General features: G+C 41.9%; 1 protein-coding gene across 1 annotated transcript; it reads right to left on the bottom strand.

The window, feature by feature from the left end:
• Window positions 1-4,664: 4,664 nt before the first annotated feature.
• Window positions 4,665-17,830, bottom strand: rspo1 (R-spondin 1). Its single transcript, XM_073485930.1, has 6 exons — window positions 17,734-17,830; window positions 14,635-14,829; window positions 11,415-11,558; window positions 9,563-9,787; window positions 4,967-5,026; window positions 4,665-4,786 (listed from the first exon to the last, which is right to left on the bottom strand). Exons 1-6 carry the CDS (start codon window positions 17,828-17,830, stop codon window positions 4,665-4,667), a joined length of 843 nt encoding a protein of 280 aa, XP_073342031.1.
• Window positions 17,831-18,158: the final 328 nt, after the last annotated feature.

Below are 18,158 nucleotides of genomic sequence, written 5' to 3'. Positions count from 1 at the left end.
TGTCTCTTAATAACAGTCAGATGTAGATTTGTCCTTCACACAAAGAGTGTTGGCTTTCTCAAAACATGAAATATTTCTGTTATTTTGATTTAGCAGCCCTATTTTTATAGATATCTGTTGCTGATCAAACATGCCAGGCTGTCAGTGTTGATGTACAATTTTTGGAATATTTTCGAATCGAAGAGGACATTTTCTCTTTGTAGATTTCCAGATTCGACCTCTCAGATCTTGAGCCATAGAAAGAGGACGGTTGTGGAGCATTAGAGATGGAAATTATCATGGATCAGTAGAATTGCTGACAGGACGTCTCCGAAGGCTAATCTTAAAAGAGCTGGAAGCCACTATACTGGGAGGGTCCAGTAGATGCTGCTGGCAGTCACTGGTGACTCCATAGAAGACTCCTATGGCCTCATGTGCCCCGGACCTCTCATCCACCCGCCTGATGACAGGACATCTGTAGAGAGATTTTTGCAAGAATTATGTCACTGATAATTTCCATAATTCAACTGAAGAACATGGCCAAGGAAATGTTATCTTCGCTGAAATAATGAGTAGAAACCAGAGTAAGAGTCTGAAGGGTCAGGCCACCTTTATTTTGACATATTCACTGGTGTCCCAATACGGGTTAAATGAGGTGAATGATGTTATAATTTATTACAAAAACAAATTAGATCACATTTAAAAGGAAACTGTTCCTTATGAAATTGCCATTTTATGTGTACTTTGCTAAGCAAAATCAGAATTTGATGTTTTTTAAATGAACACAATTGAAAATCTTTGCACGTCTCCCAAGTTCACTGTTTTTGAAATCATTACTGGTACAAACAAATTATTCACAAGAGCGTAGAGGTTTAGTTTTGACCCAGGAAAAGTATGTGCGACAAGATTGGATAATGGCACTGCTCTGCTGGCAACATTGAAGAGGGGGTGCCTTATTATTTGTTGATTTTAGCAAATCTTTTTGTCACACGTCTCTATCAATTTCCGGAGCTTCCAACTGCATCTTTATGTTCCACATGATAGCACCTGAGCCAGCTCCGTTTGCTAATGAAGACTGTAAAATGCAACGGAGAGCTCTGAAAAAGCTACCTTTGACTTGAGATTATTTTGTCTCCCAAAACATAACCAGCATTAGAAAACATTAATCAATTAGATTTAGACTACAAGGCTTTGTCTATGTTTGTATTTACAGACCTGTCGGTCATTTTGAGAGTGATATAAGGCCTCTGATTTTGAGTTTTTGTATAGTGGTGGGTGGTACCCTGTTATTTACATTTGGATCAGGGTTTGTACATTTAGGTCAAGCAGACATGGACTTGATGCTCTCTATTGAAGTGATGCACTCCCTGGGGGTCTGTCTTAAAGGCCAAACTAAAGTAATGAAAATCACTCAGTGTTATGGATCTTGGCAAATCAAGGGCACCCATATACTTTAAAGATTTACCATTCATTTCTCTTGGAAAACATGGGAGTGGGGAGCAAGAGAGTGAAAAAGAGAGAGTGGGAGGTGAGGGAGAGCTCCGTCCAATGGAGCCAGGGTAAGAATTTATGGTCAGGAAGAGCGATGAATGTGTAATTTACGGTGCATACGCTACCATTCCCCCTGCCCTCCCTTTTGGTAATGAGAAACGGCTGTTTTGTTGTAAAGCCAAGGCATGGTATACCCCCTCCCTCCTGGCTATGACACACCATTAGTTTTTATTTCTGTCTCGACCCCTGCCCAGGCGCCTGCATTTGGCCGGTGATCGGGACCATCACAACTTCTAAGCTCATCCACCTCCCAAGATGGCCTCCTGTAGCCTGAAGAGGGTCATACCACAACTACCGAGGACTCTAGAAATATGACTTCATGCTCCCAGCAGACCACAAATTTCCAAAATCCTGAATGATCGAAGCTCACCTACCTTGTCATGTGTTCACTTGAGTCTATTACGATAACTGTTTATTGTTTTTAATGATGATCAAAATCAAAAAACAAGTTGAGCCAGATCAATCACTTTATCTGGAGGTAAAACCACAAATACTTTTTCATTTTTGTATCTATGTAGCCTATTTTAAAGCAAGTTTTATTATTGATGGTGTGTCCCTACTGTTGTTCTCATCCTAGCCCTGTTTGAAAAAAGCAAAGTGGTGGATTCCATAACTAACTAACTAACTAACTAACTAACTAACTGACTGACTGACTGACTGACTGACCAATAACTACATGATAAATTCTTAGCTCGCTGGCTGGTGGGCAAACCGGCTAAGTAACTTACTGGCTAACCAGCTACCAGTTGGACTAATTAACCAACTACCTAACTACCTGAATGACTGACTAACCAACTAATTAACTAACTGACTTACTACTCCAACTTTCCAACCAATCCAATTAAGTAGCAAATAACCAAGTGGCCAAATTCTTAACTAACTAACTAACTAACTAACTAACTAACTAACTAACTAACTAACTAACTAACTAACTAACTAACTAACTAACTAACTACCATAATAACTAACTAGCTGGCTGGCTAACCAGCTAAACAAAAAATCACTAGCCTAACTAGCTGGCTAACTAACTAATTGTTTGTCATTGTTTGTTTTATTTTTGTTATTTTGTTCTTACTGTCTAGCTAAACATGGGGTTTGTTTACAACCTGTATGATTGTGCAGGCTTACGCCTTGTGTCTTGCACCATTGCTGATTTTCTATAGTTTAGCTATTAAAGCTGCTGTAAGCGTTGTCGTCACTTTAGCCAACTTCCTGTCCGTTTCGCAGATAGCAATCCCCTCCCTCCTCTCCACGCCACCACACTTTCACCTCTCATTTCTTTTTTTCGAGGCAGCTGTCTTTGCCTCTTTCTTTTCTTGAAGCCCCTTTCTTCACTTGGTTTGTTTGGTAATATAAGCCGTCGCCGGGAGCGCTGGAAATGGTAGCAGACAGGATCGCTTGGTTGTGGAGTTCTCTGTCCTGATTGGATAAAGTGGGGCAGGCAAAGCAGAAAATGTCTTTTCTCTTTTAGTGCATGAGCAGGGGAGGAGGGACATGAGTTATAACAGTGATTACTAATAGAGCTAATTAACACTTATTTTAATAAAGCTAAAATCAAACAAACTAATATCAAAGTCAGTGTATGACTGAAGTTTCATCAGCTTCATCTGAACTTTATTTAGGATTTCACAGAATAAGCTATACATGATGATACTAATACTTCTTATGTTTGATGATAAACACAGTTTGACATATTCAGTATCACAATCCATAGTATGAATGAATAATGCAGCGTGTAACTTCTCCTGAAACTAATATCTTGTGTAAAGCAAACAGACCCATGGAAAACATTCCCGGACAAAAAAACATTTCTCTGTATCTGCAAATGTCATGAAGCCAGCTTTTGGAGTATAAATGTGTAAAATGCTATGATTGTTCTGAAACTTGAGCAGTAGGAAACATTATAGTTGTGCAAAATCTTCAGACCCTGTTGCAAACAGACATGATTACTGAGCAGCTGATGATTTGATGGCTTATATAATAATCAGTGGCTTGTAATTACTGCATATTTGATATATCACTGTGCATTTACATTTCCTTCCTCATGTTTTCCAGACCCTATCGTTCCTTCAACCTATGAGACCAATATTAACACATATGTGCAAACGTAAACACACATGTACAAACATCTAAGTTCCGTCGACAAACAACTTGATTCCGTGCAGATATGCATACAAAGTACACACATTTACACCCACACTTTAGGCAGAGACAAACACACTCTCACACACACACACACGTTTGCATGCACGAAGGCACGCACATGCAACCTTGTACACATGCAACTACTGGTGTTTTTTACCCTTCATTCTCTGATACAAAACACCAACATTTATTTTGAAACAAACAACTAAGCAACTATCAAATGGCAAAAGTTTGTGTCAAGACACCGGAGAAGGATGTGAGCCGAGCTCCAAGCAATCCTCCTCTACCTCTTCTCTTAGGCTTGTTTTTTGTAATAGATTCCTTCCTCGAAATAATACATCAAGAACCTTCTGTCCACAACAACCACAAATGATTTCCAGTGCCTTTCTTTTTTGTGTCATTTCACAACAGGAAATAAAGGTACAAAGACATACTATTCATTGTCTTTACATCACGTACAGCGGCTGTTGAGAAAATCCATCTGCCACCTCTCACGAAAACAACATGAAAACAAATGAAGAACAGACTGTGATTAAAATCAGGCTGGAACAAAATACATCATAGACCAGAGGAGACTGAAAAGAGTTCCTTCATTCGTTATCAGACTTCCAGATTGACCGCTGCTTTCGATACACAGGAATCTGTTCTTACTTCGAGAAGTGACATAGGTCGGTTCACGGCACGAATCATGTCGAACCACAATCTTCAACGTGGCCTTGCAGTCCTACGGTGATCCCTCACAGGGGAATGAAACTCAAGTCTTTCTGAATATCACTAGGACACCAGTATCTTCCAGATATGTTCATCTATTCAAAAAGCTCAGCGAAGCCTTTGTGTTGCAGCAATCCTCCAGTTCTCTTTGCATCGTCAACAATGCATAGCAGCATTAATCCATTTCTTCATCACTTTGATCTTTGTCTATGGCTGGTGCTGCTGGCTGAGGCATGGTCTTTATTTTCATATCAGCCTCTTCCAGCAGGCGATGGAGTTTAGGAGACAGAGCTGGTTGTGATGGTGGAAACAGTGGTGGTCCTGCTCTGGCCTTTTCTCCTCTTCCCCCCTCCTCCTCCGCCTCCACCTCCACCTCCACCTCCACCTCCACCTCCGCCTCCTCCTCCTGCTCCACCACCTCCTCCTGCTCCTGCTCCACCACCTCCTCCTCCTCCTCCTCCTGCTCCACCACCTCCTCCTGCTCCTGCTCCACCAGCTCCTCCTCCTCCTCCACCACCACCAACGCCGCCACCACCTCCTCCTCCTCCTCCTCCTCTACTGCCATCGCGTCCTCGCCCACGTGTATTCTCCCTCTCTCTTCTGTTTGTATCATCCTGTCGGTCTCCCTTCCCCTTCCTCTCTGAAATGAGAACGCACAGGAAGTATGATTAATAGTTTATGCTATTTCTCAAATAAACTCTTGTCAGATATCTGTCATCATCCGATGATGTATGTAGAAGTGCCTCCACTTGGCTGAACAAAATGAAAAACATGGATCCCTGAGGGATGAGAGTGAATGATAAGGGATGTGTGGTTGCTCTGGACTTGTGGTTGTGGCTGTGTGGTTTTTAATACAGGCAATGCAAGTGTCAAGCATACACATCCAGTCCAGAGTTACAAGCAGCGATCAGTGTGTCACAAGTGGCTGACAAATAATAATCAAACCTATTAGGACAAAACAATACATCCAAACATTTGTTTTTCAGCAGATTAATCAGCTCGTGAATCCGTATGTTGGTCTACAACTTTTGTCTGGACAACTGATCAATCACCATGACATTTAGCCCAGACATTCATGGCCCCCAGAATCCAATCATTCTCGTTAGACACTGACTTTTGAGTTTTGGAGTGAAATATCTTGGCAACTATCGGAAAGGTTACCGTGAAATTTGTTCCAAATATTCGTGTGCCCTTAAGCATGAATTATAACAATTTTGGCGCTCCTTTAAAGGTATACTATGAAAGATTTTCCTGGAAAAACAATATACAGTATATATAGACTCCCTCTTAATCATTACTTGTGACCCACTAGAACTGTGTGATGGTGTCTGCATCTGCGGAGACCCTGTCCTCTGCCTGTATTCTCTTATCTATTGAAACTTTTTGGTTTTATAATACACAGTGTAGAAAACGAGGCTTGGAGTATTTCATCATGATTAAATTTTGAGTGAAGTTTACTGTTTCAGTTCTGATATCAGTTTTAAAAAAAGTGTTTGATAACCACATTTGATCACTGCAAAAAATGTGTGCAAAAACTGCACATTGGCCAGGCTCTAATTTCAATGTTGCATTCCCCTCCTTTGATGGCATATGAAGCCCAAAATCCAACTTAAGTCCAGCAGCGAAGTTTCTGCAGTTGGCACCGCTCCTCTAATAACAGTGCAGACTGGCAGGGTAGGAGCACGGGTTGCTAATGTTAGCTTATATCCACTAACATTAGTGGCCATGCAATGAAGCAGTGTTCATTATTTGATGAACTTATTGAAAGCGTGAAGTTGTGAACAAACTGTGAGCGTTCATGCTTTTCTATCTCCATCAGAAAAATGGTAAATAGCACTGTGATAATACCAGGATGGTCACAGCAACACAAGAGAAGAGCCGCAGCAGCCCAGGGCTCGAGGCTGCATGCCACCCCCCCATCCCTCATCCCGCCTCCCATTACCTCCCTGAGCTGCCTCATCAATAAAAAGCCATAAAGGCCAAAAAATACTTATTTCTATTTCAACAGCTCCTCACTTACTTATTCCACTAAACACTCACAGAGGGCTCCTACGACCTCCTCTCTGCTGGTACTCTTTTAATTAGCATTCACACCTGTCACACATTTAAGAGCATAATTGCTCTCTAAACACAAACATCCACCACAGTGTGGTTAATGTCCACATATAACACATTCAGGAGTGGAGACAGCTGATCTCTGCTGCTGATTTAAAATGCGGCACATGCACAGACCTTACGAGCACTCAGGACAGTCAAGTGACACGATTTTCTGTCTCATTAATCACTTTAAAATCACTTCTGGCATAATGAGTTAAACATTTTCAAGGGCCCAATAATGGCCCATAAGGGCGTGAAGAGCTGTCGCAAAGTGGAAATGGACATTGTGTCTAGTGTCACATGGCTATTGTTTAGGCAGCACTCAAAAGTATTTGGTTTTGTATATCTGAGGGAGTATAGTTACGGTGGAGGATGTTTGTTATGAACTTGTGCGTTGAGAGTCTCTGCACATCCTGGAAACTGAGTGAACACATGCCAAGGGCTGGACAGTGTTCACTACACAGTTGACAACAGCAGGGCTTATGGCGCCACCATGTTTGTCTACTGCTGTGCAGTAATAACTGTAGGTCTGTGTTTATTTCCCTACCAGCAATTTTAAACTCATTGTACAAACAGTTATGATTCTTTGGTTTAAGTTAAAGTGAAAATCTAAAAGTCCAGCGGGGACACTATTTCTCAAATTTCACCAGTTTATACACCAGCCAGTGAAAATCATTATACGGTGATAAAGTAGATTCGATGTAGTTGAATGTGGACAGACCTAACACAAAAACATTTACTCACCGCAGACCAATGCAGAGTCACAATTGCTCTGCTCTCAACCGAAAGGCTCAGTCCCACACAGTAGTACACAAAGAAGAGCAACTCATTTTTTCGAAAGCCATTAGTGCCAAAATCATGAAAACAAGACTGCTGACATCATTTGGTGAGTTGGCTCAAATCATGTGAGACAATTGTATCTCCAACACGTTAGTCGTTTATGTGTTGTCTTGAATTAATAAACATATTTCCGAGCTTTTATGACCACCATTCAAACAAGCACTTCATATTGAGCAGTAATAGTTCCAATTTATATCAATGAGGCACAATGAACGAGAGTGAAGCCTGAGAGAAGTGAAGGGCCCTCACGCACACTCTGCAGCATCTGAGCTGGTGTGCTTCCTGTGTAAGGACTTAATTACTTCTCTAACAAATCACTAATGGAGCCAAGAGAGGGGGACTCCATCAGTTTATGACAGCCCTGATTGTACCTCCTCTCCATCCAAGCTAAACAGTTTTGCCTGACAAATGCAATAACACATCCAGAAAATTCTGTTTTCGCGTGAGACCCTTTTGTGGAGCTTCAGGAAAAGGGGGAAAAAATTTGCAGCCAAATCAACACAAAGCGTGAGATCTGCAGACCACTAAATCACTAATGTTATACAAGGTCTGCCCCCTGAGTTTTATATAGCTAGTCTGCCAGCCAACTCCCACAGATGAATCGACAGCTGTGCTCTTTTTGCACAGTATACCCACATGAACCGGTTCACAGGAGTCACGGTACCATCACCTATTAAATAACCTCTCAGAGGTAAATTCTTTCCTCTGCACTGCAGTGTGTGTCTTCTTTTCATTTAGCAGCAAAACAGACGGAAAACTGAACTAAAATTATTCTTGTCACAATCCACGAGGCTTCTACGACTCATCACTCGTCAGCTGATGTCATCCTTGTCTTTTCTGTTATGACCGACCTTTGCTCCAAGTTTAGAAATTTGGCAGTTTAGCAGTTTTTGTCGTTTTTTTAAATATATTTCACAGTTAATTACTCTTCTTCAGGCACCCAAGGCTGAAAATCTTTCCAGGATGCAGGCGTCACACGGAGTAAATTCACTTCTCATTTCTCAAATTATGCTGTCGCTGCCTCGCTGAGCGAGCCACAACAACCTCCTTCCCCCTTCGACATGACCACAGATCTATATGGGACAATGTCAGATCATGTTCTGTTCTATGGACTCACAGCCCCTAAAGGAACAGTTGTCAGTGTTGAGGACAGTGCTTGAATCTGCAAGCCTCCTCCATGTTTGCTCACATATATCCGGTCGTATAATCTGTTTCACGTTGCAACATCTGTACAGTTGCCAACATCGTGCAAATATTGTTATGCAACGTTGCCTAAGCGTGCCACCGTCCAATAAAGGCTTTAAAAACTGCTCATTTGCAGTTCTCTAAATCCTTGTAAATAAAAGAAAGTTTCCAACTTTGGTTAAAAAATGGCACAGTTTGCAAAACAGATTAGTGTATGGTTACATTTGGAGAAAAATGTATTTGCATACGAGTCCTCATTAGCAATAATTGATTGCAGTTCAATAGAATAACTGCTACAGCTCGAATTATCTGTTAAACAGCAGCTTTATCAACAGGTTTATCGTCCCAGCACCACAGCTGGTAAATATTTGCTTTATTTGCCTCACTACTAAGGACAAAATATTTAAGAGCAAAAAAAAAAAAAAACGGGATCTTGGGTGTTTTTGTTGTTGTATACATCCAATAAACTCTGGACTAACCGGCGAGACTTGCCATTTATTATCCTTACCTGCAAGTGAGGCCAAGAGCGACTAACAAGCTGTTAAGAAGGTTCATAATGGCCACTGAGTGGCAAGAATGACTGTTAACCTGCTGGAGAGCAAGCTGCTGTGCGGACGATAAGAGCCCAAGCAAACATGTCATGGACGTGTAAACCTCACGCTTCGATGGTCTTCAGAACAAATAGCTCTTTCTAGCTCTGATCCTTGTCCAACTTTGCCGTGCGCAATGCCCGCCCTTCATCTGCTTGGCTCGTAGATGGAGTTTATTGTTTACATGCAGAGAAGTCAAGAGATTCTGTATCCTTGTGTGAGCTCAGCCAAACCAAACCCAATCAACACGCTGTGGGTCACAGACACACTGGCGGGGATACAGGCCTTTGGATGTTGAGTAATGGTTCCATCAGTCATCGTATTAACTAGTGGAGGCATTTCGTAAAGCACATGGACTTTACTGCATATTCATTTGTATTTTGAGTATTGTCATCTGATTAAGTCCCTACTATGTGTGATTTTCTCCTCAATGCGTCTGTTTTGTGTGCTTTATTTGTGTTTACCTCTCAAACAGGGCGTCTTGGTCACAACACATTTCCTTCTCTCTGTCTGTGGAGTGCAGGTCTGCGATGGTATAAAGGCTGGGGAGGTGTCTGGGCTGTGAATCTGCGGAAGGGGCACGCGAACCCGAGACTGCGAGCCTTTCTTAAATCCACATGTTTTGTTCTTCTTCATGCAGGAACCCCATTGGCTCCACTCGCCCAATTCGCACTCTGCAGGACGCTGACCTGGGTGGAAAAAATAAAAAACCCGACACAGAAGACTGAGGTAGTGAGTGAACAGTTCACAGCTCCACATCTCACATTTGTTTCGCAGCCTTCCTGTCTGCTTTTTACAGCTCAGCAGTTTTAGCTCTGAATAATGAGTTTAAGTGATTTCCGAATCTGAAAGCAATTTTATCTCATTTGTTTTTTGACTACAGAGACACACATGGAGAAGGTTGCTACGAACCTGAAAATGTACCAAAGCTTATGTCTGTTTAAGACAAAGGCAAGTTTAAGGGTCGTGTTAATCTAGTCTCCGTGGACCAGCAGAGTCAAGTTGGAAAAACAACAACTGATGCCAAAAAGTCAGCTCTAGGCTCCATGTCTTGGGATGCTTGGGTTTCACTCTTAATGCTGCAGTTTCTAACTTATGACAGAAATGTTTTTTTCTTACAAGTTAAACAGAAGAAGAAAATAACAGAAACGTAAGATCAAGAAATGATTTTTCTAAAAAGCTCACTTGAACAGTCGCCAGATTAAAATGCTTCCTTTTTCATTTTACATTTCTGCAAACCACAGACATGTGTCGTATCGACATTTCGACACTATACGTGTCCAACCCAATCATCAGAATAAATGTTTAGCAAGTACGCAAAACCACAGATAAGTTAAAACTGGATATTTCTATATGTCGCAACTTTACGTTTGTTTAGGTTGCATTTTCTATTTCTCTTTTGTCACGACGCTGTGCTTCTGCTCTGGTTAAGTTTAGGCACATGAACCGCTTGGTTAGGGTTAGGAACGCATCACAGTTTGGCTTAAAATGCCTGTTTCGGTTGCCACGATCAAAGATGGAGACGGTCTGACTTACAGTGAAAAATAGCCGGTTTTGGTTGCTACAACAGCTGCTGTAAATCTCCCTAGAAAAAACCCAGTTCTGAAAACGGCTGGAAAATGTCTCGAGGTGTCCTGAAGTCCTTAGGCGTCTGGACGAATAGCAGCCTTGTTGGCTCCACCTTCCCCTCCACCTCCTGCTGCAACATGTGGCTAGTAAGCATATAATGTGAACGTGATATGCCACTTTCGGTACAAGCGTCAACCTTGGGCGTTACTGTGCTTTGCAGACAAATGAACTGCTCACATAATATCCTGGCGACTATGTATGAGTTGACCTTCATGTAAGGAAGTGGAGGGGATTGTGGTGGTGTGACATCTAGGCAATACAGCTGCCAAGCTTCTGTTGGAAGCAGTGTTCAACATTTTTCAACGTGAAACCACTGGATATATTATACTTTATACGAAACATTAGGACATTTTCCAGTCGTATTAGCTGGGATTGAACAAGGTGAACCAAGTGTTTTTTGTGCCAAAACCTAACTAGACCATAAGAAACATAGTTGCAACATAAAGATTAATAAAGGATTCATATCCGTGCTTTGTAGAAACGTACATTGCCAACCTTTATTCTTGCGATCAGGTTGAGTTGGCTGCTACAATGAAGTAATAAAGAGTGAGTCAACATGTGGCTCACACCTATAAGCTGCATGAGTGAGCGAAAGGCACATAGAAATATACTTTCTGGTTCATTACAGGAGCTTGAAGAGATGCCATGGCTTAAGTTTGCCAAGGTTAAAGGTTAAAGGTCACTCACCGACACACTCCATGGTCTCATTGGAGGTGCGCTGGTCTGGAGGGCAGCTGACATAACATCGCCCACTGTGTGAATACAAGCCCTCCTTACATTTTGTGCAAAAATTGCGATTGAAACACGCTTCACAATTGTCTATTTTACATTCTGGAAGACACAGGGGAGACAAAAAGAGAGGATCACATGAAAGGAACAAATCAGTTTAAGTCACATTCAGTCTGCTGATTGTGTAAGTGTTCATTGTTCACAAAACTTCGAGTGGAAACACAAATCTGTATTCTTTTAATGGAATATTCATTGGATCTTTGGCTGACAAGGGCTAATGGTTCTCCAGAGAGAGGACAAGAGGAATTTTATTTCCTCTGAGAGATTTATTAGTGATTAAACAACAAGGGGTCTATTTAGGGGGAGTAACACTCTTCTCTTAAAAACACATGCACCACAGGCCTTGTTTTTTTGGAAAGCGGGTGTGAATGAGTACAGCCAGGACTGTACTGCTCCAGTTGGTTTCTCAAGAGTGGGTTTCTCCACACCTAAGACTCATTAAAATCTTTCACTTTCCAGGCAAATAAACAACTTCTTGAATTTTGGATAATTACAAACACAGGAAGATAAAAAACAGACTCCAAAAAAAGGCTTTGGTTTAATCTTAGAAGGAACTTCCTAATGCTAATCAGAAACAGTGAAGAATCTGTAAAATTCCTGTCAATGATTCTATATTGGAAATGTATTCAGATCTAGACTCGCCGTATTCGTGTGTACTTAACTTAAGAATGTCTACTCTGCAGCTGGGCCAATGCCAAGGTTAGAAATGATCTAACACTGAATTCTCACTGGGATCTTAATGTTCTTGCCTCCTGCTCCCAATTACTATTTTTAAGCCCCTGACAGCTAAATTTGACAGTACTGACATTTGTAGCCATATAATGTAAGACAAATGTTGCTAACAAGACATTCTGGGATGACATGTATAAAGTCGAATGATTGGATAATAACCCAGGTTAGCCACTGAGGGCCTCTGACAAGAATTTGCTGAGAAAATTCAGCTTTCTCTGCAACAAACCAGAGCAGTGGAAGATTGCCGCAGCACATGGGGTTGAACTTGATGCAAATGAGTCAAGATTTTGATTAAAACGTGAAAATCTGATCATTGATCATTTTGTCATTCATTCCTTATCTATACTGTAATTACCTCCGCCAAGGAGTTGTTGGTTGGTTTGTTGTGAGCAAGACAACACAAAAACCACTCAATAGATTTCTCCAGGCTCGGCTCAGTATTATCCCATTAACAGCCCATTATCTTTGGGTGCAGATCCAGATAGAGGGATGGATCCAAGATTTTGTTCTCACTTTCTTTAAATGTGCAATATGAAGTTGTATTAGTAATAGTATTTTGGTTGAAACGTCTATGCATTGTGTTACAATGTTTAGCCCTGGTCCATTCAGGTTCAAAACTCCTGTGCTAGTGGTGTAAACACCAAGCTCCCAGTCTGGACCGCTAGCTGCACGGCTAACTGAGCTAACTAGCACAGAGCAGCTACAGTTGGCTGCAGTTAGTGGTTACTCTGGTGATATGCTGCCCCCTATTTGTTGTGAGCGGCCAATTCTTACATATTGCACCTTTAGCATTGCGATATAATGGCGTTTTTCCACATTTTCGTTAATTTCTCAGGGAATAATGCCTGGATCTTGATGAAAGAAATCTGACGTATTAAAGTGGCTGGTATTTATGAGTAAGTACAGCTTGATGTGGATCTTAGTAAGCTCTCTGCTGAGATTAAATTATGGTTAAGCAGTTGTGGTTGGTTTGAAATTTAAAATGATACAGTGATATCGAGTTTGATATTGGATGAGCTTTGACTGAATTAAAGGGGACTCAAACAAGAACTGTGACCGCAGGAGCACAAAATTACAGCTCCGGTTTTTCACTCCAAAATGGCATCACTCTAACCAGACATATATATTTTTATAATATTTTATGACATATGGAATGGGAAGTCAAGAAAAAAAAAAAAAGAATAGTATGCATTTTTTCTTCCGGTAGCAGAAAACCAACTCAGGCTGTGGGCATTGCCACAAAATCAGAATATTTGTCTCATTTCTATTCAAAATACCTCATTACACCGAGATCTAGGGACTTTTTTAGATAAATTCACGTTTCGGCACAGTGTTTTCATTGTTTTTTACTTATATTTGAAATAGCATTTTTTTGCAGTGCGTAATTGATGTAAGGCAAAGAATCATTTAGCCCCGCTGGAATTCAAATAAACCTTTTCTGTAGTGTATATACAGTACAGACTGTATATGATGATATGATGAGTTTATAAGGGTGTATTGGACTAAAAATATGTATAAAAAGTGAAAGCATAACAAACATGGATTGTGGCCTGGCATGAACCCTGCACATGAGGGCCAAATAAAAAGCGCAGACATCCTCTCACAAAAACAGACAAACAACAATGTATTAGAAATGTTTTTGTTGGGATTTTGTTGCAATCCTGTTCTCTGCCCACACATAAGGGGAAACAGACGTCAGACGGTGGTGCTGGCGCTCCTCGGCTAAAAGTACGGGAACCCGTGTCACCAGAACCAATCGAGTAGGTTTGGTAAGTATCGTGAGTGTGGAAACCCTTTCACCCGCCTTCCAAACAAGCCAAACCTGCCTGCAACTATAATGAAGACCAGTTCAATTAGAACATATCCTGACTTTCCTCCAGTTCAGCAAATACTTTTACTGGATTTTGGCGGCTAATTGTGTGCTATTTCCACAGACATAAGTAGCAACAGAAGGATTTCATCAAGTGGTCACTTGTATTTACTTATTATTGGACACTTGCATCTTGTTAGTGCGCATTCAGAAATATTGGGTACTTCTTATTCACTCACAAATATGAAAAATCGTAGCATGAAGGTAGGATCCCTATTTTCTGCATTAATATTTAGGTCTTTGTTGAACACACAAAGTGGAAATATACAGATACACAAGACAAAGAAACTAGCAGGATATCCCTTTGCTCCTCCAAATACCCTCATATTGTACATAAACAGAAGATGATGGGCCAAAGATAAACAGATCGTTTACACTTCTGCAGGCTTGATTTGACATCAGCTGTGCAATGTTTGCCAGTGAGTTAACTCGAGCCTGGATGTATTTGGAAGATTCCAGATGTGTATCTACAAATCTAATGCGCCGACTGAGTCTACAACTCGCAGCAAGACTCACGGGTGCATCTGTTGTTGCCTTCTGGGTTCCTCATGCCAAAGTATCCCATGGGGCAGGAGGCGAGGCACACGCCTATCTGACGGATGTCATTGCGCTCCAGGAAGATGAAGAGCTTGGGCTTACACTTAATGCAGCCGTTATACTCAGAGCATCGCTCACAGCCTTTGGGGCAAGCTGGTGGCCCCTCAGTACTAACTGTGGGAACATAAACAGAGAGAAGGATATAGTCAGGTTGAGGCAGGCAACAGAACAGCATGGTGTGCCATCACATAAAAAGATAAATTGTTTCCAGCTAGATATGAATTTTAATAAGGAAATAAAGAGAGAATTTGTCAACAATTTACCCATGAGAAAAACATCAGGGAACTTTGATATTTTGCTGGCATCTTCACAGATCCAACCATAAACCTGCCCGCACTTTATCACTCCAACAAGGAGGGGTTAATGCTTGCAGCTTAATCTAACCAGGGCCAGGCCAAACATCTTTGTTTGAACAGTTACTCACTGTTTACCTCAAACCACTTGCCGGAGATCCTTAACAGATTTTCATTTGGAGAAACCCGGGTAATTGGGGCTGACAGCCGACCAAGGGCCAGTCACAATCAGTCAACTAACATCACACAGGGCCTCAACTGGGGTCAGTCACAAACGATCTAGGCAGGGCTGTAATTATAATATATATTCAAATATGCTTAAAATCACCCCAAACCTCCCCCCAAATTATAGAAATAAAAAGTAAAATGAAAACATTTCGCTATGCTAGGACAGGCAACAAAGCATCACTGTCCAAAATATATATATTTGACTTGGGCAGCCCATCCAGGTATATTAACGGATGCCCAGATATATTTTTATATATATATTTTTTAAATCCGTCTGCGAGAACAACAGCATCGGCGACCGGTTAACTAGTTGATGATTTACCCTCGCCCTTCCCCTCCCATCTACTGTCAATCACAGATGCTCTGCAGAGAGACGCTCTCTGGTATTACATCCCTCCTCCTTTGATCCGTATTCCAATTAGCCAAGGGCTGAACCGGAAGTTAGCCAGCTCGGCCTGGGAAGTTTTTTAGTCTGCATGCTCTATGGGCCCCACAACATGGAAGATCTTGGTAATTCTACACCCAGCAAGTCAAGCTTTTTTGGCTAACGGGGCTCCGCCTCCGACGCTGTATCCCCATTTCCCTTATCAGATCATGCTGTGGGTAGGTAAACACTGTACTGTCTCTCTATTTCATTAACTGTAAATTTATAAAAAATTGGGAACTAGAATCTAATAGATGTTAATGTTGATTGTGATCGTTTGTAAAAGGGTAAGAAAATTTTACCAGTCAGAATGTTAGCTAGCTAGCATACAGAAAGGTGATTTTTGCAACTCTTCAAATACTGATGCTTTAGGTTGGTGGCCGACCCGACTTACCAACCTAAAGCGTCAGTATTTGACGAGTTGGGAATGAGACTCAAACATTGGATCTTTAAGGATACTTATTGTCACACTGTCACAATAATAACACTTAACTTCAGCCAGGTAGAATGGGCCCCCAATCCCCCAATAATGATGGCTGGGAATCGAGTAACATCCAGTGACTTTCTATTGTGGTATCAAACAATAAGAATCTCGTCCTAAATCCAAAAACTCTTAATTTCTTTGTAATCACAGACCAAGAAATTAACCCAATTCCCTCATCTTCTAAAAAGGAAAACGCACGCAACCAGTAATCTAAATCATTTCTGGGTAAAAGTGTGTCAAAGTGCACATCCTTTTTCTAGGAGCCGTCCGGAGACACAACCACAGTCGTCTGAGTTGATTTAAGTTCCTGCACTGTATCAGCTCTAAATATACATCCTCTCACACAGCAATCCATCTGCCGTGCTGCCTCCCAGAGATAAATCGGATGGTAAAAGCGTTAAAAGGGTTCTCCCATGAACAGATTACTCCGTGTGTGAGTCACCCCAACCTCAAATGCAGCTATTACGGACAGGTCCTCGCCATTGATGAAAGAAGTAATAATGGCCCATGGGAGTACATCGCAGAGGGAGGGTATGAATCTGAGATTGTGGTGTTGTAAACTGTTTTTGACACGTGGTGGATTGAAAAAGAGAGTTTGCTCTGTCGGAAGCATGACAAGCAATATGAGCTTTCCTCTTCTGATGAGCTCTGAGTGACACTTAATTCATGCCGATTGGGAAAACCTCAAGTCCCTCTGTCATAGGAGGGATGGTTGAAGCAAAAAACCCTTCCGTATCTGGAGGGCAGAAACCTCAAGTGATTGTGACGCTGTAGAGGGCGCTCATGTATATGGTGAGTGACCTAAATCCTTCCACCCTCATTACAACGGCACACGACAAACCGCGGCAGCATTTAAGGTCATTGTGTGTGTAAATGTGACTGTAAAAAAATGATATTTTTACGACGCAAGCAACAGTCACAAACAGCTCTCCCTTTCCAGCATGTGTGAATTCAACAACACCGCATCTGTTACTGTGGCCAGTTGTGGTATTATATGAATTCTGGTTCACAGAGGTTGGGGTTGAGGCTGGCATTGGCTGAAAGCTCCTCGTGTGTAAAGAAAGAATTATTCCAAAGCTGACAGTAACACCAGCGCTGAGGCTCAGAGGCCAGAGATATACTGCGTGTCGGTCTGAGCACCATCTTTGTGGTTGCGTGAGGTCAGAAAAATGCTTACAACAACACCGGCAGCACGGTCCAATGAGAGCTTAGAACTGTCAGGTACTCATTCCATTATGTGCCCACAAAGCCAGACGCAAAAAGAGTGATGGCTTTGAGGGCGAATCCATCAAAACTCCTCTTATAAACAGTCCTAATACCCATAAAAGTTTTACATAAACTGAGAGAGGCATAATCTTAAAAGGAGGAAGAAAGAGGAGCCATTCGGGGGAAACGCTGAACCTAACATAACCTGCCTAGGAAAAACAAACAAGAATGATGAGAAAATAAACAAAATGTTATCTTTACTTTGCTTGTTAAATGTTTATAAGACAGTCACCACTGTGACTCAGACCCAAAAACGAAAGGCAGCAGTGCTGGAGAGGAAGAAAAAATACGAGATAAAAACAAGCTGAGAAAGAGAAACTCACCACGTCTCTGCCTTCTCGCCTTGGAGAGCTTGAGAACATCGCTGTGACCCATGGAGCTGAGGAAGACCATTGCCAGCGCCAACAGTCCCAGCTGCATAGTCCCTGTTGCCTTCGCGGCCACGCAGGGTCCCCCCCTGCGACCAGATGGATCAGGTGGGGGGGGCCCTTCCTCTGTGGGACAGGTGAATCCCTCTTCTGCTGGGACGGATGATCCCTCCTCTCTCCTGTCGCACTGCTCTCTTCCTCTGTCTGACGCTCCCTTTCCCCCCCTCTGTCTCTCCGTCTCTTTCACTCTAGTGGCTGCTGCGTAGTGGAGGATGATGCTGCGGTTGCAAGTCCAAACAAGCCTGAGGCACAACAAGCCATCACCCTGGTGGTAGTACTGGCAAAGGGAGCAGACAGAGCAGGGTTGTCGGATAGTTGGA

Source organism: Pagrus major, chromosome 17, assembly GCF_040436345.1.
Source record: "Pagrus major chromosome 17, Pma_NU_1.0".
Lineage (NCBI taxonomy): Eukaryota > Metazoa > Chordata > Actinopteri > Spariformes > Sparidae > Pagrus > Pagrus major.
Note: the sequence above shows the minus strand (reverse complement) of the source record. Positions and strands in the feature narration are given on the sequence as shown.

Coding starts and splice junctions, on each gene's coding strand:
- rspo1 (XM_073485930.1), bottom strand. CDS start 17,830: ATGCAGCTGGGACTGTTGGCGCTGGCAATGGTCTTCCTCAGCTCCATG. Junction 14,830..17,733: donor GGCGAGAAGGCAGAGACGTG/GTGAGTTTCTCT, acceptor ATGTTCCCACAG/TTAGTACTGAGGGGCCACCA. Junction 11,559..14,634: donor AGGCAACAACAGATGCACCC/GTGAGTCTTGCT, acceptor TGTGTCTTCCAG/AATGTAAAATAGACAATTGT.